The following is a 23,931-nucleotide window of genomic DNA, read 5'->3' as shown; positions in this document are numbered from 1 at the left end:
TAGATGGTCTAGATGTTGAGATAGTGTATGATAAGCATGAAACTTAAGCCGATTTTATAACTACTACTTTATGCTTTATTAAAGAAGCATAATCTGCCTTAGTAGTTATATTTCAGTTTAAAAATCAAAGAAATATTTAAAAAGCATGTGTCTTATTGTAATCCTATTATTACATTCCAAAGTATCATGAATTTAATCGCACCATTAATGAAGACCATTTGTAATGCATTCTCACCCAATGATGTGCATCATGGCCCTTAATGTGCATGTGTGTGTCAGTTGCTTTGGCAGGCGCTTCTCCAGCTTCCTGTTGTGTCCACAAACATATGACTGACAGATGCGATCGGTCAGAAAATGCATCTTAAGCTAAATAACAGATTTACAAAGACATGTTTTATTTTACTGTACGCTGCTTGGTTTAGTTAATGTTCAAAAGAAGGTCAGGAATGTCAGATTTATCCGAGAAGGTTGCAATGCCAGGAGAGAGAAATATATCATGTTCTATTGACTTTATCTGGACAGTACTAATCTTCAACAAGTGTTGAGAATGGTGAGACAATCTCTGGGTGGAGAGGCCAAGCTCGCTGCATTCAGACTGTCCGTTCTTCCAAGATTTTGTTTCTTTGCTACTTCATTGTGTCTACATGTATTTAGAACAAAGAAAGATAGAAAACACAGTCACATGAACTAAATCAGGCATCTGCTTGGCAGGGAGTTAAGATAATGAGGCTTTAGTTTCTCAGACCCGGGGTGTAAATGTCAGTTCAACCACAGGATATGAGATATGATTGATAGCATGCAATGCGAGTGTTTGGTGTTTTAGAAATTTGTCCATTTTTAATGCTTGTTAACATTAGTTAGTCTAATTTTGAGGTTGTGAGGAAACTTGATCTTTGTGCACTTATGTTCTCTGTCTCTTTCATTGGCCTGTTGATCTGACTGCACCATCTGGAGAGATTTCTCAACTGTCCTTTGATAATGAGAAAGGAAACCATTTGTTCAGGGAGAGAACTGTGGGATGCATCAGGTTAGATATGAAAAAACAAGTTAAGTTGGAATAAAACTCCAACTATAACAGCAAACTGATAGTTACTTCTAGAGAAACAGTTCCTTGAATGAGCATAACAACTTTTATCCTTTTATAAGTTAAAGAAAATAATAACATTGATTCAGATTTTTGTTTGGAAAGGAGGCTGTTATATGTTTCAACCCCACACCATAAAGATATTGTAAAATGTTATTTAAAGACTAACTAACTAACTATCTATCCAAACATACTATATGACTTTACATCGCAAGTCATTCTACGCTAATCCAGCTATGAGCTGATTTGACAACTGTTGGCAGGGATAAAAGCCATGAACAAGTGTCCTTTCACCTTTCACAGTCACTCTGTTACTTCAACACTTAGACTGGGAAATGGTGAGAGAGAAATGTTTACACTCTCGAAAGACTTCTGTCCAACCACTAGGCTGTATTGATTTATAATCATAGAGCCACATCTTTTACAGTGAAGCATAAATCACCGACAGCCACAACAAACAAACTTGAATAACGGGCTGCATGAAGACCAGAAATGATTAATGCTGTTGATTGAGACTAAAAGGGTCAATACATTTGATAGAAGCAAAAGTAAACAAATCTATTATGTTCTGCAGCGAGTTCACAGGAAATCTAGTTTCCCCAATAATACCCTCACTCCTGGCTTTACCCATATATGGACAGCAGGTTTTTTTCTCCTCAGGATGCCCTCTTGGGATAAAGTGTTTTGAATTCCCCCAGAGAGCTGGCTTGGCCTACTCTCTGTCCTGGATCGTGTAAACACTTGAGTTTTTTTCCATGCCGACTAGAACAAACATATGACCATCAGTCCAGCTTTGCTGCCTGGCTTACTGGCAGACCACTTCATCTCCTTCCACTTTGGGCAGAGGAGCCAGTGTCGTCGGTCATGTCTGTTAGGTGCATAAGTCTCCCATTTCCAAATGAACGGGAGTGAACCCAATGACTGTCGTTGTGCAGCGCTAGCCACTTCTTATACCAAACTCAGTCCTCTTGTCTGAAGGTATAAACCTGCCCGATCAATATTATTCTACTGAATCACTGTTTGCATGCGCATAACAAATAATCATATATTTCTTTCAACAAACCAGGTATAATATAATGGCTTAAATGAAGGTGTCTCTCCTTGTCTCTTTCTTACTCTCTCTATCTCACACACACACACACACACACACACACACACACACACACACACACACACACACACACACACACACACACACACACACACACACACACACACACACACAAACACACATTCACATGGATTGTTCATAGCCAACATCTTAATTCTTGAATAACTGATACATTCTGTTGCCATGTGTGAGAATCTTTTTCATCTGTCAATTTACTGATAAGAGATTTTTAAATATGAACCGTGTCTCACATCTGGGCTGGATTTCCTACAGCTAGCCAAGACCAGATAACGTCAGGTCAATTTGTTTCTAATCCAGAAGCCTGGACTTCATTAAGACACTGTTTGAAATGTATATGTCATTATGAAGGATAGTCAAGCAGGCACAATGTGGGAACGGGTTATCTACTTCTGTCACTTGATGCACTGGACTTCAAGGTGTAAGTGGAATAATTTAAGACCATGGCATTCCATGACACGCGATACCACATTATGTACATTTTTAAACTTTTAAAGTTTGATAGAAGTGAAATTTATATACATTTCCCAAAAAGCATTACATTTAAGCCGTTAGATTTTTCATCATATGATGTCCTGATGTTCATACTGGAGGATGTGTGCTTCAATCTGTGTATTTCCCAGCTGTGGTTAATAGAAACCATTCACAAGACATAGTGGATGGTGGATGGACTACATGAAAATCCACAGAAATGTGTGACTGAGGTCATCGTTGTTGATCTTTGTTCCTCTTTGAAACAACTCAACAATTTTACATCAATAATTTCAGGAGACTTTAGGCTGGTTATTAGATTAACATGTTACATTGGAATGACAACCTTCTGTATTATCCGCAATAGTGAAAGTTAGTTGTGAAGGGAGGACACATCAAATACTTGAGGAAAAGTAACATTAAAACACTGTAAAAAAGAAAAGCCCTGAAGTGAATATACTCAATCTCAGATTTGTACTTAAGTAAATGTTGTTTTCATAACTGCTGACGGTGCTCTGAACAATGATTCTGTTTAAACTGCCTCGTGTTATTGCACCAAAAATAACCAGGGACTTTATTATTTTGCAACAACTGTGTTGTTTTCCCTATGGTGACTGTTTAAGTTTCAGTGCAGTGTAGCATTTACCCAATGAACAATTTGGGTCAGAGAAATAAACAAATCTCACTTTAGAGTAAGCTAATGTCAGCGCTGATGAAAACTGTGTACACTACCGTTCCAATCATTCTGACAGAATAATATTTCTACTTTAGTGTCTGCAGATACGGATACCAGTAACATAAAAATTGATGTTAACAAGGAGAGGACCTTTTCACCGAAGGGGTTGGTAGGAAATTGTATTTCTTCCTTTCTTTGCAGGATTTGTTTAGTTTTCTGTCATAAAACAAAATATTAATTTCCTTCATTATAGGCATGTTATATAAGACAGCCTTTTGGCATGGTATTGAATTTTAATCACATAATGTTGTAATTAAATGAACAATAGTACATAGGTCTCTAGAAGAAGTTAAACTATTGACCATAAGTTGTTGTGAAATATAAATGAGTATGTTTTCCCATTTTTATGACTTTATTTGAAGGAGCCCTCAAAACACAGCTGTGAGGTTCAAAACGTGTGATGATTTTCACACAAAAAAATGCCCCTCAATGCATGTAAGGCGATATACTGCCACCTTGTGGAAACCTTAAGAAATATATCATAATATGAATTTATTCCATTAATGTGCAACCTCTGTAATAGATATCTACTATATGGTTTGCTGTATCATATTAAACAATAACAATATTGGTGCTAAAACATGGCAACACTAATTATATAAAAGACTAAACTAGTTTAAATATGTTTTGATTATTAGACATTTTGAGAAGGCCCATAACAAAAGAATAAATCCTTATTTTAAATAAATAGATTCCACCCATCCATCTGTAGTAAGAACTTCTAATGATTTAATTTCCATCATAAAAACAAAACATATTTGATTTTGATTTATTTGTTAGGTGCAAAGGTGTAATCATTATCAGTTTGGTTTAATTTCTGTCAATGTGGGGTTGTTGTTGTTATGTAGTGCATCATAGAGATTTTAGCCCTCTCCGGAAAATGTGTTATTTGGACCATTATTAATAGACGTATTTTTTTATTTTTTTTTTAAACTAAAGGTTAATTATGAATAGTTATTCATATATTGATCATAGAATCGTGCCAAAAATGTTCCTCCATAGTAGCCCAGCATAGTAAATATGTGCATAATTGAGCTCATGAATGCCTCCTGTCAGACGCAGCTGTGTGAGTCGTTGCTGTTGCAGTGAACCTGCACAGTGTGCACAGTGAGCGGTACAGTACTGTCTCTTGTCCTGCAGGCTGTAAAGGGTCTGCTGCTCCCCTCCTCCCTGCGTCGGCACGTAGCCCTCTAAGCCCCGCCCTCGGCCTGGCTCTTACGCACCAGTTACGTCTGACCGTAAAAAATAGAAACTTCCAAGATGGCCGAGGCCGTGGAGTCCATGCATTTCGCAGCAAACAGCAAAACAAATTCCCCTAAACCCCTATTAGCTAAACGGCCGCCGGAGAGCCGACCGCAGTCTTCCAGCGACATTTACCCGCCGGCCCCTAAGAAGGTCCGGGTGGAGGAGAAGGGCCTGAAGCACAGGAAACAGAACGGAGAGGTGTGCGCAGGGGAAAAACACAACGGGAAGCAGAGTTGTGGGAGCCCAGCGAAATGGAGTTTCGGCCCGGCCAAGGCGAGCCTCTCTACCGCCGCCGCGGTGCCCGCTACTCCCGCTCGGAAAATCTTCAAAATCAGCAACTTCCTCGCCTCGCCACACAAAGTAAAAAAGACGAAAGAGAAACGGCATAGGGAGAAGGAGAAAAGCAGTGAAGCGCAGCGGAGCTCTGCCGCTGGTGTGGAGCGACTGAGCCCTGCTAGCTGCCATACAAAGACCGAGAACGGAGACGTGAAAATGCTACAGAGAGGTAGGACATCACAGTCAGTCTGCTCACTACTGCACTCTGTTACACCACTTTATGCTCAAATTAAGTAGTTTGTGAAGCATTGCTGCAATATTATGATTCTTTAAATATTACATAATGTTCTCTACCGCGGGCCCGTGTATTTATTAGGCCCAGATGGTGATACATACACGTGGAAATGTTTGTTCAGTTATGTTGCTCAGCATGGATGTAGCAGCTTTTTCACCTTTCTGTTTCTCCTTCTCAGATCACAGTGCAAAGGAGAAAGACAGAGAGAAGAAGAAGGAAAAGAGCAAAGAGTGCAACAATCACAAACTGCCACCTGTACATGACATTGCAAGAGAAAACGGAGAAGTGATTTCCCCACAAAAAGGTAGGGATGACCTGTAACTTTGACCAGTTTGGATGAAAAGTCATTTTATTTTTGGGGTTAACTTTACATTTTAAAAGTTTCTTAAATATGTTACAGTTTTAGAGGTGTGGCTGAGACCCTTTTTTCCAAAGTCAACTGGAATTGTAGAAATTGGTCCAATATGATTATATATCTGATTTCTATCAATTTAATAGACAATTTATTTAAATATGATAAATGTGTCAAACAAAAGCCATACTGTTACATTAATAACCTTGTTGAACAATCCTCCTTACTTTATGCCTAGTTGTCTTTCTGTGGTCCACACATGATATTTTGCTCAATACTATCCTAACATGATGCACAACATTGTACTTACTTTAAAAATGTCTTATCTTTCACTACACTACAGAGTCTAACGAAAAGTCCAAAGCTGGTTCCGATGAAGACCTCCTCCTGAAGAAACTCAAGAAGAAGAAGAAAAAGAAGCACAAAGATGGCGAGCGGATGAAGGAGAGACACAGCAGACCCAAGATGTACCATCGCTCCTGCCAGACGGTGTGTTCAGGAGGGTCTCTGGGTCCGCCTGAGTTCCTCGGTCGGATGAATGGAAACGACAACAGCAGCAGTCTACTCCACAACACCACAGCACCACATCCACACCTGGATCCCGCTACCTCTGCCTCCATCTCCTCCATGGTCAGGGACCGGCTCGCCTACAGCTCCCCGCTCCACTGCACCCCAGCGCCGGGCCTGTCGGGTCTGGAGTTTGGTCGTCTGATCCACATCGAGCAGCAGGCCAACGGAGGGGCGTCTGTGGCGCACGCCTACATGGAGCAGCTCTCCAGCCTGTCTCCGACTGAGATGCAGCGTTTCGCAGAGGAGTTTGTGACTCTGTCGTTCAGCGAGGACGAAGCCCAGGCTGCGCGATTTGTGATGGGAATCATCCATGGAGCAGCATCCTACCTCCCAGACTTCCTGGACTATTTCTCCTACAAGTTCCCCAATGCACCAGTAAAGATGGAGGTGCTCGGGAAGAAGGACATAGAGACGACAACCATGGTCAACTTCCTCTCTCAGGTAAGATTCTTTTTGGTAGATGGCATAATCTGAAGGCTCTAAGTTTAAGAGGATGCTGACCTGTCCACTTTGATACTGCAGAGTGTCACATTGTAGTCTGGAGGTTTGAGCAGCACAAACTGAGGCAACACATCAACCCTTTTTGTGAGTGAAAGCTATCTGTGCGTCACTTTTCTTTCAGCATCCAAGATTTGTTTTGAAGCAGGAAGCCCTAATGTTCAGGGTTTAAAAACAACAACAATACACTTGCATATTGAGGTGTTCTCTGACACTGTATCGATTCTTGAAAACACAATCCTTTTCCTATGAATGTTTTACGTCCAAAGATCTGTGGCAGATGGTGGCTCAGTTCGCACATAAAAAGTTGTGCAATGTTTTTAGATGCAGAGACTTTGATACATGCAAACACCCATCCTGCTTTTGAGTGCATAAAACATAACATTTCTTTACTTGACTGTATGTATGTAATGTATGTAATTATACAAAATTCCAATATTACATCTCGCTTACAGTATTGCAATAATTGCGTTTTATTGAATTCAACCCCTGTATCATGATACTTAATTTATCGCCAAATTCATGCCAATACACGTCCAACACGTGTTGTAACTCCACATAATGGTTTCCTAAAAAGCTCCTGTTTATGGAGAGTATGGCTCCTTCAGTTTGAGTTGTGCTTTCAGCCCCTGAAGGTACTCCTGTAAAAAGTGTAATTGTCTATGACTTATAAAAAGTTAGTAAAGATGACAGCAAATAGTTTGGGGCTGTGTGGTTATGTTTGTACCTCTCCACCAGTCCCTGTCAGTCGTGAGAGATGATCTGGAGTGTTGCCTTCACTTAGTTGTTTTTGATTTGTTCACGAGTTTCTTATCAGTTTTATTTCGCATTTAACAGATTTTAAATCTTGTTTGACTTCTTGGTTCCAAAAAAAGGTCAAAATAATCTGAAATTATAAATCTTAATCAAGATTATGTGGTATTAGTTCATTTAACACAACAAAGACGGGTCAGAAGCTACATCAGGAACACCAGTGCAGCGTGCTCAATCTGTGAGCATTTGACTTTGATTGCTTGTAGAAAGGACGGTTCACAAAATAGCAAAAGACTTGTAATCAGAAACCTGCAACTTTATTTTCCATGTGAGACCTGACAGTGTCTCTCTCCTGCACCTGTGCCTGAATGATATGAGTATCAACTCTTATAGTTTAGTACATATTTTTGAAGCACCAAGAACTTGTTCTGCAAATGATTTGAATATAAAATATCCATGTTTAAGAAATCTGATCACTGACACAGCAGTAAGTTTTAATTATATTTTAAATCAGAAATGATGCCCCACTAGTCTCATTTACAGATTGTATTATACCATCATTTAAACTGTTTTTTTTTATATTGAGGGTTATATCAGGAAAGATTAAAATTATTCCAGCCAGGAGAAAATGTTCCCATGGTACACAGCACAGTTCAGTTAGTGTGAGTGAATGATTCATGACTGATGGGATCTGTCCGAAGAAATTGATACAGGGGTACATGTGTTGTGTAGCATAGCTTGGCGTCTGAAATCTGCACTTTAAAAAAAACACAGCACAGTTACCTCACAATAGCTTGTTCCTGCGGGCTGTGTGTCACAGACCCCAGGGCGCTTCATTTCTCACTTCCAGAATCCTCATTCTATAGCATCCCATCTTTGATGCTGCAGCGTATTTTGACTTGTTTGATTTTCCTTAAAAAAAAAAAAAAGTTGTACTGTAGGGTTCTCACGGTAAGCGAAGTGCACTTTGAGAGAGGATATAGCAAAAATGACTTTGAACAAAATGTACAGAAGGTTAAAAAAAAAAAGGTCTCTTTTCTTTTGCAGTGTCCGGGGCAAACGTTAGGGGAATGCAGGTCTGGTGGGACTGCCATATGTTAAATGTTCACGGTTCTTGTTCGTCTTCAAACGGACCTGGCATACATTTAACGCACAGTTAGGCTATTCTTTCTGCTGGAAAATAAATCCTTCCACACAGAAGGAAGTTAGAAAGGACTGTGTGGTTCTACAGAGAGAAGAATAGAGCGGTCATGGCTCAGTCGATCCTTTGGAAGTAACCAACTCCAGAGTAGATCAAATATTGATTTGTTTCAAAGTTCAAACATTTGATGATCTGTAAGAAGGCTTATGCTAACATTAAGCCTTGCAAGAAGTGGAGAGTGTGAAAGTGAAACATCCCAATATTAGTGAAATGAACAGGGAAGCCATACAGATACAGAACAACGTCAGAGACTTCACAGAAGAGCCTTGATGTTTGACATGGACTCGTGAACCTGAGGTCTGGTTTTGTTGCCAGTCTGTTGTCTAGATTTGCTAGCATAATCCACAATTCATTTATTTTCCTCAGAGAAACAAGAGCTCACCCTTTTTTAAAGTTGTGTGTTGACATTTGCCTCTCTTAATGGCTGTATCTTCCAGTTCCTCAAGATATCTAAATCTTTGTATTTTAGGTCATGTTGACTACCAAGCAGATGCTGACCGCGCTCTTAGTGCGTGCTTTATCAATGACAGGTGCACTGGAAAGGTCATCACATTAAAAACATACCAACAGTGCGAGCTGTAATTATAGGACGAGCGTGTATCAAATGAATGAGGTTTTATAAGACCTCTCTGCTGGGTTTCATCTAATGTATTCATTCAAAACTTCTTTTGAGCCTTTTGAAACAAACTTGACTGAAAGTCTCTCATCATATTTTATGACATTATCACTCTAAAACTTCCTAAAAAAATCCTCACCTTATCAGACTTTGTGTGCAGCAAGTGGGAGAGCGAAACGTTTTGTGACTGCAGAAAAAATGTTGTTCTTGAAAAGCTAGACACCAACAGTTTTGGAATAATGCAGAACATTTTGCTAGAAAAAAGCCTGCTGTTCATTTTTGGAAATGCTTAAACCAAAATGTTTTGCAATCATTTTTTACTGTTGGACTCGACAAAGCTGTGCTTTTAAAACTGCAGATATAACAAGTTTCAACAAATTGAAGAGACATGCTAAACAAGATGTCTAGTGTTGTTTCACCTGTCAGAGTGCGATACTTTGATTCCTGCTGTGTGGGTCTGATCTGTGGTTCCTCCTGCAGGTGAAGCGGACATATTCCCAGGGAACGTACCGAGCCGGGGCCATGCGGCAGGTCAGTCTGGTGGGGGCTGTGGACGAAGAGGTTGGAGACTACTTCCCCGAGTTCATCAACATGTTAGAGGAATCTCCCTTTCTGGAGGTTAGTGTGTTTGTTATGACTGCATGTGCACACACCTCTCCAGCCTTTGGGCTGGTGAACGCCTGCCTCTCTTTTTTCCCCCCATGCATGACTCAGAGTCATTATGTAACTCAAAGCTTTCTCACCCTGTGATAATGCAGCGGACTTTGCCCTGGGGAACGTTCTCCAGTCTGCGGCTGCAGAGTCCCACAGAGAGCGACGACGGCCCTATTATGTGGGTCAGACCAGGAGAACAGATGATACCGATGGCAGACATGCCAAAATCACCATTCAAAAGGAAAAGGTGAGTTGACATATTGAATCTGTCAATGTGTTCCCAGCATAACTACTTTTTTTTAATAAATAAGGTTGATGCAGCAAAACATTTCAGCACTTCATCTCATAGTTGACCCTGTACATATCCTGACTGTTGTGAATAAATGTATTTCAGGTCGACCAATGAGATAAAGAACCTGCAGTATCTACCCAGAGCCAGTGAGCCCAGGGAGATGCTGTTTGAGGACCGGACGAGAGCCCACGCCGACCACATCGGTCAGGGCTTTGAGAGACAAACTACTGCTGCCGTAGGTGTGCTGAAGGCTGTGCGCTGCGGAGAGGAGTGAGTACAGATGACATATTTCCGCCTTTATCACACACAGTGCAAACACACTTGCATTTAAGAGAATACAACCTCCGATCATTAAACAGACCTTTGCGTTTTGCCCTGCAGCACCGACGCTCCTGGCCGAATCACCAAAGATGTTGTGTGTTTCCACGCTGGGGATTTCCCTGATGTGGTCATGAGACTGCAACTGGACCTACACGAACCTCCGCTGTCTCAGGTGGGTCAGAGTTGTAAACCGTGGCTGATGTGACACAGTGGTATGACTGGATATTTTCTGCTGTTATCAAATGTATCAAAAACAAAGCTAGTGTGTGGCCAGAGACACGACTCCATTCAATGATAACGCTCTGCCTGGTGGATGTCTATAAGCTTCCTTATAACATTTTTACCACATCAAGTTTATAAAATGATCATTTGTCAAAATTGTCTTAACAGTTTAATGCATTGTCCATAAAAAGTCCAGCAAAGCTGCTTTAAGCGCTAAAAAGCAAAACCCAGAGCCTTTCTTTGAACAGCCTCGTTGACACCTGGCAATCCATTTAATGTAGGGACTTCCCCACGGTATGCTGTTAGCCTTTACAATACATGTTCAAAATCTGTTTCTTTTTTTTCCATGCTAGAATTAAGATACTTGTTGTTATTTCAGGTTTACTGAATTACTGAGTATGTTCTTGTCCCTGCCTCAACAGTGTGTACAGTGGATTGATGATGCCAAGCTGAACCAGCTAAGGAGGGAAGGGATCCGATACGCCCGGATCCAACTCTACCACGATGACATCTATTTCATTCCCAGAGGAGTCGTCCACCAGTTCAAAACCGTGGCTGCTGTCTGCAGTCTGGCCTGGCACATCCGACTCAAACAGTATCACCAACACGAAGCGAAAGAGGAGGAGGAGGTGAAGGAGGAGAAGTGTGCGCCTAGAGAAGAAAAACTTCATATCAAAAATGAAGAGGAGGAGGAGGAGGAGGAAGAAGAAGAAGAGGAGGAGGAAGAGGAGGAGGAGGAGGAAGAGGAGGAGGAGGTTGATTCTGCTGCAAAGACAGTGATGAAGCAGGAGGAGGAGGACTCCGAGGAAGAGGACATGCCACCCTCAAAAACTCAGACACAGACTTACAAGGAGGAAGAGAAAGACATCAGAGACGAAGTCAAGAGCTTGACTACGGCACAGTGTCTACCTTTTGTCAAGAAGGAGAGAGATGAAGGTGTGCACACTCACACACTAATGGAACCTAAAACTGAGGAAGATGAGAAAGGCAAGGGAGGGGGTGAAATAACATGCCAGGCACTGCAGAAGGGTCACGAGGAGGGTGGAGTGGAAAGTCCATCTTTAAAGTCAACACTGCAAATTAGGAAGGAGAATGACGTAGAGGAAGAGAGGCAGCAAAAAACAACTGTACCAGGTCAAGGTCTCAAAGAGAAAACTAAAGATAGTATAATGAGCACTTACAACACATCTCAAATCAAGAAGGAGAAAGACAAAGGAAAGCGAGAAAAAGATGAAAAAGAGAGGGTTAAAGATAAGGAAAAGAGGGACAAGGAGAGGAGTAAAGAGAAGGAAAGGGATAAAAAGGATCGTGCGAAAGACAGGGATAGAGATAGGGACAGGGGGCGAGAGCAGGAGAGAGTTAAAGCAGAGGGAGGTACATCAACACTGCCGCCGATCAGGAAAAAAGAGGACGAGGAGCGGACCAGGGAGGGAAATAAAACCTCTCAAACTTCCCTGTCTGCACAGAGAGACGAGAAGTGGGACTCGAAGACGCAAGTCCACGTCAAGAAGGAGAAGGAGCACGATAGAGAGAGGGAGAGATCACAGTCTCACCTACGGCCGGACCGAGAGGAGGCTCGAGACCCCTGTTCGAACAAACACAAGTCTTCCCACGGGAAGAAGGAGAAAAGCGAGCACAGGGAGGCCAGAGAGGGAAACGCGTCGAGTATGCAGGCAAAGTCCGGGAAAGAAGACGGGAAGACCGGCACTCCCAAACCGGCAAACATTCAGGTCAAGAAAGAAGGAAAGAAAGATAAAGACGTCTACAGCAAAGAGGAGAGGAAGAAGTCTGCTTCTGGTCCACCGGAACATAAACAACCACGGACGCTCATCACGTTTGACCTCTTTAAGCCGATGGAAGCTCACCAAACTCTGGCCCTCTCATTCACGGAAAGTCGGCCGAAAACACACCATCACAGTGACTCTCGGGGCTCTTCCTCTAAGCCCGGATCTGACAGTCGGACAGTAACGCCCTCTAAAGGTTCAAAAGTAAAGGACACAGCGCAGGGAAAACCTGCCACACCCGTACAGGACACTCGGCCACAGCAGCACTCATTAAAACAGCCCCTGAAAACACACACGCCGCATACACAGAAAGACTTCTTAATATGAATGTCTAGATGTCTAGTCTTCTTTTTTTACTGTACAACTTACGCGAAGGCTTTGTTAAAATATTTGAAAATGCATCCTTCCTTAAATGATCTTTCTAGTTTGTATTCACGGAGCGGGGTGTATTCTATTTCTTTGCTGACACATTACTCCAGTGACGTAGTGAAAAGAGGATGCACTCTCCAAGTATTTTATCAGTGCCTAAGAATGTAAGCTAAGTAGCTCACTTCACGTTTGTTAGCGAATGTATGTAGGCTCTATATGAAATGTTATGTGACCCATGTGTCAGTGCCTGTGCACTACTTGGCTTCGCTCTTAAAGCACCTATTTTAGGTACTGGACTAGCCAATCTGAAAACAACCATCTTTACTCCGTGCTATAGGAATTACCTACGTTTGGGAAATTGCAGCAAGTCGCTACGGTGCTGCTGAAATGCCATGTTGCTTTATTCGATGGGGTTTGTCATTTGTAACACCCCCAAATCAGAGCAGGTCGTTGTTTTCAGACTGGAAGTTGTTTGACTCACACAGGGCTGTAAATGATACTGTATGTACCAAAACTGTACAGTATAGATGTTATTAGCACCAATGTGAGAAAATGTATACAGAAATTGCATATATTTTTTGTAAGACAAGTTTTATTTTCCATAGAACTTATTTATATCATTTATTGTCTGTTTTTATTTGAAACCAATATGTGAAAATGTTGTTGTAAATACATTTTATTTCCTAAGATAAGACTTGGTAGTGTGATTTATACTCTGATCAGAACCTCTCAATAAATGGTTCAAAAATAATGACTGTCGAAGACTTTCCTGCATTTGATACCATAAAGCTTTCAGTACAAGTCGTTCTGGCTGCTCAAAGCGACAGCGTGTAGGATTTGGCAGCATCTAGTGTTGCGGGTTTCCCTCCCTTTACAAGGCTGTAGTAACGAGCCGCTAAGTGCAAAACTGATAATAAGGTATCTTTAATTGTCTTGACCTGGCTCAGAGGCCATCCTAACTAATTACTTTAAAAGCAATCAAATTCAGGCGATGTTACTACAGCTGCACAAGCGTGTCAGAACTATGATGGCCGTCAAGAACATAGTAACTTAGGTTTAGGGGATCATACACTAATGAAAACAAACGAATGAATGCTATATTCCCTTTAGGCTAAGAAATCCCTCTAAATACTCCACACTGGCCCTTCAGGAGTATTTGGTCTCGAGATGAGGATATTGGATCAATCCTAGGTGCTTCAACAGTACATTTATATTTGAGGATGTTAATGGTTTTACATTCAAATAGTGTCATACAACACATGTAGTAGCATGGCTCAGTGGCACACAGTGTATGGTAGCGCAGATTGGGTTAGTGTTTACATTAAGTGTAGCAAGTGACTGTTTTTTTGGATCACCATGGTACATCATGTGTCTTAATTTGCTTGGCTTTAACTCTTAAACCCAGTGTCGTGTGAAAGTACAGGTTCATCTTATACTTGTTATTATCATCCTAGACCTTGTTCATCCAATTCTGCAACCTCAACACCAGCAATAAGGCAGTAATGTGATCACCAAAACAATGCTAAGGCTGGATTTATGCTAAAGATGCAAAACTGTGGACTGGTGTACATGAAATCTCCAAGCCTGTAAACCACACTTTGTGAAAACTCACGGTGGAAAAATGTGCAACCTGCTGGGATCGCTACCACACTTGAGTCTGCAACCTGCTGTGATTTAAATAATTTGTAACTTACAGCAGAGACTGTGAACGACATTGACAAATAACTGTATTGAATGCCGATATGTCTGATTGATACCGGCCCACTTAATAAGGGTCAGTATTGGCCCTGATACACATCTCGTGAATCAGATTGGTGCATCCCAAGCGAGACATGCTTGAGCATAAAAATGTTCTCCCTTACTTTACATTACTTTACAAAAGCCTTGTATTGCAAAGTCCTGTGGTTCATTCCCTCCTGTAGTGGAAAACATTGTGTCCCAGCTCCACCAGTGCTCCACCCATAAGGACCCACAGAGGGATACACACCAAACTGACCCATATTTCAGTGAGCCTCTCTAGGCGGGAGCACAGTGTCAGACAGAATGCTAGCTTCAGCAGCAGGGCTGTCAGGTACCACAGCTTCCTCTTGAGGCTCTGTTCACCATCCCGGGGGTCACAGTCCGGCTTGCAGCGCCCCGCCATCTTCACAATTAGCATTAGGATGAGGATGGTGTCAAACGTCCACACAGGGAGGAAGATGAGAAACCAGTTCCAGTCGATCTTGGAGTCCAGCTTTAGGACCAGCATGATGAGGAAGATCAGTGCGAAGATCCAGGAGAGGAGCACTCGCTGGGCCAGGGACATCTTCATCTACAGAGGACTGGCACAAAGCCAGGGTCAACCCCACCACAGAGACTGAGGACCACGGCAAGGTGCACAGACCCGCGCGCGCGGGCACAGACACAGACACACACACACAGACACACACACACACACACACACACACACACACACACACACACACACACACACACACACACACACACACACACACACACACACACACACACACACACACACACACACACACACACACACACACACACACACACACACACACACACACACACACACACAGATCTGAAAACAAACCAAAACACAACAGGGTTTATCTCTTTCAGTTATGGATGTCATGACTGAAAATAAAAGTTAACTTCAAACATCAAAACTCTCTCCACTAGCTTTCAGGCTTTTAGAAAATGTAAATCACTTTTTTAAAGACCCATTTTTCCTTTACTTCCACCAAAGCTACTGTATGTTGTCTAGTTGTAGCCTACATGATACCCAAAATAAAAACATTGTTCAAAGAAAGATGTCTTACCAAGTGGACCAGGGGAGTCAACCTTTTAAAAAACAGCGACACAAACGTCAGCACTTTTAAACAAACGATTTAGTTTAAACCTCAAAGTAGCTCGATCCCATCGAACAGTGCAGTGTAGTTAGCATTTAGCTACTTCCAGTTGAGTTCCGCCAGCAGTGACTTCACGTTTCCGGTAAGTCGTTACAAAACAAAAGCATATTTTAAATAGAATAGCTGCCATACTTCCGGTACATCTTTTCAAAATAAAATTAAAAACATTATTTCATCGGCTGATAAAAGAAATGTGATAACTGTGTAGCTTCTCAAACACCCAGTTCATGTTAACTCAAGGTCCATTCGATTTCTTCGACACTGTGACTAGTGAATATGATGTTTGTGGTAGGTACGTTTGGGCATTTGGACTTATGACCTCAGTTTTTCTAGAATCCTGGCCCTGATTACAGGTTGCTTAATGGAGTTTGACTAAAAGATACAAATAAACCCAGTTCTGACTGTATATCCCGTCTTCCTAATGTCCAAGCACATAAGAAGCCTGTGTAGCTACTTATACACATGGCAGTATTAATCAGGGAAACTTTTTTTAATCAATTGTGTAAAATAGAAGGCGATAACCAATGTTTTTAAATACTATTCAAATGTATTTATTTTTTTACTGGGCTAGTATAACAAATTAATACAAAGTACAACTCCGAAGACATCATAGATTGTCAAAAAAAGTAAAGTACAAAACGCTTGAGGTAAAACATTGTTTGAAAAAGATTCAGTTAAAAAGCCCTTATTAAAATCTCAAGTCATTTAAAGGTAAAAGCTCACTTTACACTATCAAGCTGTCCTAAAAAACAACAATGCATTTTTATTTACAACATAGTGGTGGTGCAAAATACAGTGTGTGAGACGACATTCAGTCAAAAATGTTCATGTCTTTATCAAATGTAAACAATAAACATCATCATTCCTCAAAGTCCTGCTGTAGGGAGCTAATACAGAAAAGCAAATGTTGTCACACTGATGTCTGCCCTAAGATAAGAAGTTTGCATTAAACCTCTATGAACGCCGCTGACAATAAAAACAATTCAAGTCTACATTTTCATTAGATGTAGTACAAAAGAGAGAGCAGAAGACCTCATTACTGTTACTGCTAATAGCAGACAACAAAGCGTGAACAGAATATATAAAATACACATATACAAAACAATCCATGATTAATATGTAAAGTCTCTGTCACTTTTCCATGTAAATGGTGGCTGTAAGAGCCTTCTTATTAGTTGAGGCAAGAAACTGATGCTGTTTGAAAACCTCATAACTCTAATGATGATGTTAAATTCAGTTAAAGACTTTCTTGCTCCTCTTTGAGTTAAAGATTATTATAATTATCATCATCTTTTGTATATTGTCAACAAATGTCGTTTCTTTTTAAGACATACATTTTTAGAAATGCGTCCCAAAAGCGGAGTAATTCTGCACTGTAGTTAAAAAGTTGTATTTTTAGTGCATTTTTTGGGGACATCTTTCAGCCACAGATTAATTCACATCTGATGTTGTAGTGAGTGTTTACAGTACCAGCAGCTTTAATGTTTAATTGAGACATTATAAAATAAAGTACCAATTTTTTAGCAAATCAGGAAACAACTCAGTGCAACTGTATGGCACATTCATGTGTGTTCTTTCACGGATCAATTCAATGCTGATATTGGTCCTTTCAGAGATTTGTTGCCAATAAGAAAATTGTTGAATATCACCAGATTTATCCCTTAAGAACGTAATGCAACTTATTGTGTGTTAATGAGAACATTTGAAATCCTTGAAAAAAAGCTTGTATCCCAAGGTCAAAACTTGGTCAACATTTTAAAGCATTAATAATCATAATTCCACTGGGGTTTGTTTTGCTTTTTGTTGGATAAATGTGATTTTCTTTAGGTCTTAAATAGTTGAAACTTTAGAGTTGCGAGGTTTTCATTCACCAGTGAAAGCACTTGGAATGGACTAATAAGAGCAGAAGATGGTACCAATTTAATGAAATGTAGATGTAATAATTCTTTAATCTGTCTCCCCGATTATTAGCGTACACACTGGAGAGAGGGTGTGTTCTTAAAGCAGCCACAGCTACAAAGTGCTCTGCCTGCTGTCACGGCAGTATCCCATAGCCTCTGAGGAGTGAGGTGGGAAATCAATAAATATCCCATCTGAGTCTGAGTCTGCAGAGTCTAGCACTTGTCCAATAATGGTTTCAGGGCTGGATGATTCACTGGGTGGCGTGGAAGATGCACCTTTACTGAGATCAGTCATTGTTGTTGTGGCCTCAGTGCCGTGCAGAGCTCCTGAGGAATGAAGGGGAAGGATAGATGCAGACGAAAGAGGCAAGGCCATAGCACCCGCTCCTGCTTGCACAATACCTGTGAATGAGAGGATACTGGATTATTGGGCATTATTACAGTAGGATTTCAGTTTTTCAGTGATCTTAATCTGTGACATACCATTGAACTGAGAGCCCACACAAAGCCTGTTGGAGGAGGGGCCAGACAGATCAGATCCGGGGGCCAAGTCAGCGTAGACCAGTCCTTGTTCCTCCAGGCATGTTATAATCTCGCAGGCCGAGTGGCGCCGAATTCCTCCACTGCCAACAGAGCTGGCATCTGGGTCATACTCAGCCACAGGGGTCAGCAGCAGAGGAATATTGTAGCTTTTGGATCGTACCACAGGGTTTTTGGACGGTTGATCTGCAGACTTTGACCAGCCCCACGGTGAACGCTTCTCTGAGAGACATAAAAAAAGGATGGGAGGTTGAGAAGTTTATATCTCTTACCAGACACTTGCTGATTTTTACTCTGCTTTTAAGGTTCACAGTCTCACCCAAAACACAGCAATGAGTCTCAGCCCCGTCTTCAGAGTAAAGCCCGTGTGTGCCCAGGTAGGGCGAGACTACCTTCTGAATCAAAGACTCAAGCCTCAGGTATTCCTCATTTATGCCGCGCGACTCATGAACCCCCTACACCCACAGAGAGACAGACAAGCATTAAAGTCACTCTTGGTGCTTAACAAATCAAGAGCATGAGAAAAATAATAAAAAACAATTTTGATCATTAATTCACTCAATAAGCCATTGATAATAATAACAAAAATGTTTTCTTATTGCATCTCTTACAACTCAAATGTAAGAATATGGAGCGTTTGTCTTTCACGTTACTGTTTAAATTGAATGACTAGTTTTCAGACACTGATAACAGAAAAATAAAAATAAATTAGATACCATAAAACATTAATAGGAAGGGAGAATATCACTACTGTCTCCGTAGGCTCGGATCGACAATCAACTGTTGCCTACTGATTTACAATTACAAGTTTTCACAACTAATTTGTCTATTCTATTCAATTATGGACAAAATTGAGTCTAAACACACTTGGTGTTATTGTTCCATTTAGTGTGTGTATATTCATGTCTAGGATGTCATGTCATTTGGTTTACAGGCTTACCTGAAGAATAAGCAGCATCTGTGTAACAGAGGGGGGAACACGGGCCCGAGGTCGAGACAGGGCGTCCTCTAACTTTACACTCAGGACTATGGTGTTCCTGAAGTGAAGCAGAGCTAGCTGTCGAACAGAGGGCTCCTTGCCCTGCACACATTAAGGATACATAAAACAGCAGAACTTAGCAACAATGATCATCATCGAGTCAAGTTGTCAGGCAGCCAGATAGTTGTGTACCTGGACTGGATAGAAGATGGCCTGCAGCATCGAGAGTACATCGCAGAAGAAGAAGTTCCACGTCTCTGCCAGAGAGTCAAGTAACCTCTGACCTGCATTGATAACACATAAAGCAGAAATAGAGTTGACTCATGCTAAGTTTATGGGCATGGACCACAACAAAATGCTTTCGGACCATGTTTCAGTCAGCCATACCTTCATAGAACCTTATTTTGTCCCGAAGGATGACCATGCCTTTTGTCAGCAGCTGATTCTGTGAACATAGGGAAATATGCCATAAAATAAGAATATTTGAGACACTGCCACTTTCATTTTGACACCATATACTTACCCTTACCCTATATCATTCAATATCAAAAGCCTATTAGTATTACCTGAAGGTACTCTGTGAAGAAAAACCCCAGCTCAGTCTTCAACAGATGCCTGAGGAAACAAATGTTCGGATTACTTTATGAATCACACACAACAATCAATAAACAGAACATCTTTATTTTGTGGAAATAAGGTGTCTACCCTGCAATTTATAACTGAACTGCATTCCATGTGACATGAAAAATAACCGCAGGATGTAAACCCAACTACTTAAGCTCCCTGTTTTCCTTTGTTATAATCATAGTTTCCTATGTGTTGAAGAAACGTTGGTCCACCTCCTCGTTGCATTACTTAACATGGAAATATGTTTACTGGGCTCTAATAGAGGCTGATAGGATAGAAGTGATGGGTCTGGTTGGAAAAGATAATGACATATCTTGCATAACCACATGACTTTCCAAACCCACATACAGTTCACTGACACACACAAACAAATAAACTCATTCACAAAAATATGTTCACTTAGTCAACATAGGACAGGCAGTGATTATACTAATTATAGCACAAAATGACATCAATGGTCTAACATAAGGTTGTTTTCTCTGTACTGAGGGAATGTGTGGCAGTTTCTGTCTTAACTTACCGGACACCTTCGTTGAGGACGTAGAGTTCGTTATCGGCCAAGCCTTTCTTCTGGAAGACTGCTATGACAGCATTGTGGATGCTACAACACGACAAACACATACACTCGTTTTATTTTAGCCACTAAACTCTTTTTTTGCACATTCTTTGTATTAAGCGTACCTGTTCCAGGTGGCGTTTGATCCTGCCTTCTTCTGCTTCTCTCCTCGGTCTTCCGGTGAACTTTTCTCACTCTTCCCTAGCTCACTGAGGCTGGGGGAGCTCATCAACTTCAGCCGGTGCAGAGTCCTCATGAGAGAGATATAGAGGAAGTGGTAAGAAACAAGAGTATGCACTAAGTAGTGGACAAGCGAGAAAGCGGTCAGGCTACAAGCTGACATACAGAGAAGAAACCAGAGGTGATAGCCAGAGGGCAGAACATAAGCAGTGTGAGTCCGAGGTAGGGATAGAGTATACAGAGAAGGAAAAAGCACAATGACAATAGAAAGAGAAGCCAGTGACAGAGGAAGAGAAAAGTAGGACAGAATGATGCATGGTGAGAGAGGGGCAGCACGTTAAGAGCAGCATGGGTGGAGCCAAGCCGAGAGGTGGGCCAACGCTCTGCCTGAGGTCTCAGAAGAGGAGAAGGAAACAATAGAACATGCACTGACAGGGGGCATACTTCCTCCCTCTCTTTTAGGACAATACAATCATTGATGCTAACAAATATTTATGCAGAGCACAGAAGCCGGAGGAACTGCAGGATTAGCAGATTGAAGCAGTTGGAACTTTGTTGTGCTTGTCACTGTACAGCAAGGAGGCGGAGGAGGAAGTCGTTCTGCTTATTAACAACAACAACAGGGATAGGAAGCGGAGACACAATGCGGGACAATAAAGAAGGTTTTCCTGCTCTCCCATTTCCAGCACAACTGAAGCAGGATAACAAAAGTAAAAAAGCTGTGCAATGTGTCAGACTAGAGCCCGCCTGATACTGGATCTTGAAGCTGAAAATACTTTTGATATTTGAGACGTCTAGTTCTCCTCTTTATTGTATTTCCCCGGGCCTTACAGCTTTAATGGTTGAACCAATCATATATTTTTCTATCCTGTCAGACAGTATTACATATATATTAGTTTGAACAATTCCCTATGATGTTCAGAACTTTTATGAATGATATATGTAACCCCAAGGCTCCATGTTTTCACTATACCAATTCAGAAAATGTATATATTCTACATTGTTTTGAACAAGTTTTCCCATATCTTACTGGACATGCTATGTTTCTTTGTTTTTTAAATCACGAATATCGTCCATAGCGCTTGTCATGACACGCTTTGCATCAGCCAATAGTAATTTACAGATTCCTAGTGTTGTCATACAATTTGTCAATCTAGTTCTATATGAGACAACCTCCCAGCATATTTTCAAGTGGTACTGGGCATGACCAGCAACCCGAAGAATAGGTAGAAATTATGATTTTAAACCCATGCTGTCCACAAACTCTCTGCCGACAGCAGCACAGACAACAATAGAACCCCTTCCACACCCCCTTAAACAAACAGACACACACACACACACACACACACACACACACACACACACACACACACACACACACACACACACACACACACACACACACACACACACACACACACACACACACACACACGGAAAGCAAGTGTACAAACTGATGAGATGTACATAATACAAACATCCCACTAGGAGATCATTAGGTCAATGTGTGTTGCACGCTCGGGTGTTTAATGAAATCCTTTGGGAGGAGCAGTGGTGGGATTTTTATGAATGTTTATTAATATTTCATGCATTTTCCAGGATGCTGTGTTGTGAAATGTTAATCCCAGCCTCACCTCCTGATTGGATGCTCACTGCTGCTGTCCATGTCTGGGCTTGGGGGAGGGGCAGAGAAGGTGCTGAAGTTGAGTGACAGGGGTCGGGTGGAGGGCCGGGAGGCATGCCTCCGCCGGAGTCCATCAAGCATCTAGATATAAGTGAGGAAACAAAGGATATTAATGAAACCTATCATCAAAGGCACATAACAGGAGGGATACCAAGCAGCTGTGCAGGGCATCAGGGGAAATGATACTCCTGCTAACACCTACTTTGATTCAATAAATAAAATAAAGGACACTGAAGCACACATACACAACAAATGAAAGTAAAAACACAAGCTGCCCATTTGTGACCTAGGTGTTTTCTGTTTACTTACTCTGTTATTTAAATACTGTGAAAGAGTGTTTTGCAATCAGAGCTCAAGCTACGCCCTAACCATGTCACAATTGCACACACACATTTCATCAGAGAGAAAAAAGGGAAATGCAAGTGTGTACATGCCCAGTATGACTGTGAGTGAAAAGTATTCCCGTAAAAGCCGCACAGCCAGTATGACTGTACAGTATGATAATGTATTTGGGTGTCTCCCCCATAGAATTACAGTGGGCATAGTAAAGCACCATCCCCTGGTCAGAGGGGAGAACAACAGTCTGGGCTGTTACTCCACAGACAAAGAGTCTACACGAGCCTCCTTTTCTGCCACCCTGCATGCGTGATAAAATGGGTGAGCTGAGTGTTTTCAGAAGGCTTGGCCAGGAGTCTCATCAGAGTAAATCAAGATCTCAGCCAGAGGCACAGAGACAGACGCCACACTGCCCGACATGCCATGCCAGGCCAGTCTAGGCATTTTTGCTTTTGTTCACCCCTCCTCCTTCTCTTTCAGGGGCGAATACAGTCAGATCGATAACACTTTTAATTTAAATGTGGATCTATTGCTTTTCTGGTCTATTGATATCCCACTCTACAGCCCTCATGTTGTTTATTGGACATAAGACAATCAATTGCACAGACACACAATCAACAGTCCACGTTTATCCTACAGGGAGGAATGTACATGCAGTCGTGCGTACGTGGAGGGTTTTCTATTTTTTCTACCTGTATGGACGAGAGAATTAAGCAAAGTATCTCTGTAAACATCGTCTTGTGGACACACACAGACATGGGCACAGATGCATTATAAAGTATGGATAAAAACTGTAAGATTATGGCCACAAAGTTGTCGTTTGTCATGCGCCTCTGCCCGCCCACTGTAGCTCTCACCGTGCCTTGTCCTGTCGTGTTGGTCCTGGAGGGATGAAACGGTCATGTAGCACCGGGGCGAAGCGTTCACTGTCTGGGATCATCAGCAGCTGGATCCTTTACTGTTCCCCGCCGGTCAGCGCACCCACACGGGCATCAGGGTGCAGGCTGAGGGTCCGACCTGCTGTGCGGTAGAGAGGGACTCATTCATGAAGCATGCGCCGCCGCTCGCTCGCTCGCTCACTCACTCACTCACTGGCTCGCCCCCGCTTTGTTTTGACGAGATGCAAAGCGAACCTGGGCGCGTGTACGCGATTGCGAGCCGAACGTGTGCGCGCTTTGTGTTTATAGGTTTATTCAAAACAGGGGAATGACTGGGATCCAAGAGAAACACAGAATCACGGGTTGTTGCATGCAACGGGCCACGTGATCCTTTTATTCATCAAGTTTTGAAAACGCAAACGATAGGCAGGCATATAGACCCTACACATCCCTCAAAAGATGCAATGAAC

General features: G+C 41.8%; 3 protein-coding genes across 3 annotated transcripts; 1 reads left to right on the top strand and 2 right to left on the bottom strand.

The window, feature by feature from the left end:
- Window positions 1-4,665: 4,665 nt before the first annotated feature.
- LOC134881403 (lysine-specific demethylase RSBN1L-like) lies at window positions 4,666-13,619 on the top strand. The gene is made up of 8 exons (XM_063908709.1): window positions 4,666-5,170; window positions 5,415-5,540; window positions 5,932-6,599; window positions 9,707-9,844; window positions 9,985-10,127; window positions 10,275-10,442; window positions 10,554-10,665; window positions 11,138-13,619. Exons 1-8 carry the CDS (start codon window positions 4,681-4,683, stop codon window positions 12,824-12,826), a joined length of 3,534 nt encoding a protein of 1,177 aa, XP_063764779.1. The 5' UTR covers window positions 4,666-4,680; the 3' UTR covers window positions 12,827-13,619.
- On the bottom strand, window positions 13,441-15,861 carry tmem60 (transmembrane protein 60). The gene is made up of 2 exons (XM_063908871.1): window positions 15,691-15,861; window positions 13,441-15,449 (listed from the first exon to the last, which is right to left on the bottom strand). Exon 2 carries the CDS (start codon window positions 15,177-15,179, stop codon window positions 14,775-14,777), a length of 405 nt encoding a protein of 134 aa, XP_063764941.1. The 5' UTR covers window positions 15,180-15,449; window positions 15,691-15,861; the 3' UTR covers window positions 13,441-14,774.
- Window positions 15,862-16,307: 446 nt separating this feature from the next.
- On the bottom strand, window positions 16,308-23,666 carry prr5a (proline rich 5a (renal)). Its single transcript, XM_063908722.1, has 11 exons — window positions 23,446-23,666; window positions 22,198-22,328; window positions 20,509-20,634; window positions 20,348-20,428; window positions 19,767-19,815; window positions 19,588-19,645; window positions 19,393-19,484; window positions 19,162-19,302; window positions 18,541-18,676; window positions 18,165-18,443; window positions 16,308-18,083 (listed from the first exon to the last, which is right to left on the bottom strand). Exons 1-11 carry the CDS (start codon window positions 23,521-23,523, stop codon window positions 17,794-17,796), a joined length of 1,461 nt encoding a protein of 486 aa, XP_063764792.1. The 5' UTR covers window positions 23,524-23,666; the 3' UTR covers window positions 16,308-17,793.
- Between the last annotated feature and the right edge of the window lie 265 nt (window positions 23,667-23,931).

This window comes from Eleginops maclovinus, chromosome 2 (genome assembly GCF_036324505.1).
Source record: "Eleginops maclovinus isolate JMC-PN-2008 ecotype Puerto Natales chromosome 2, JC_Emac_rtc_rv5, whole genome shotgun sequence".
Lineage (NCBI taxonomy): Eukaryota > Metazoa > Chordata > Actinopteri > Perciformes > Eleginopidae > Eleginops > Eleginops maclovinus.
Note: the sequence above shows the minus strand (reverse complement) of the source record. Positions and strands in the feature narration are given on the sequence as shown.

Excerpts from the sequence above, each read along its gene's own strand:
- LOC134881403 (XM_063908709.1), top strand. The coding sequence starts at position 4,681 with ATGGCCGAGGCCGTGGAGTCCATGCATTTCGCAGCAAACAGCAAAACA. Across the intron at positions 5,541-5,931 it reads AGTGATTTCCCCACAAAAAG|AGTCTAACGAAAAGTCCAAA; the intron begins GTAGGGATGACC and ends ACTACACTACAG. Across the intron at positions 6,600-9,706 it reads TGGTCAACTTCCTCTCTCAG|GTGAAGCGGACATATTCCCA; the intron begins GTAAGATTCTTT and ends TTCCTCCTGCAG.
- tmem60 (XM_063908871.1), bottom strand. The coding sequence starts at position 15,179 with ATGAAGATGTCCCTGGCCCAGCGAGTGCTCCTCTCCTGGATCTTCGCA.
- prr5a (XM_063908722.1), bottom strand. The coding sequence starts at position 23,523 with ATGATCCCAGACAGTGAACGCTTCGCCCCGGTGCTACATGACCGTTTC. Across the intron at positions 19,485-19,587 it reads CAAAATAAGGTTCTATGAAG|GTCAGAGGTTACTTGACTCT; the intron begins GTATGGCTGACT and ends TTATCAATGCAG. Across the intron at positions 19,303-19,392 it reads CCATCTTCTATCCAGTCCAG|GGCAAGGAGCCCTCTGTTCG; the intron begins GTACACAACTAT and ends TAATGTGTGCAG.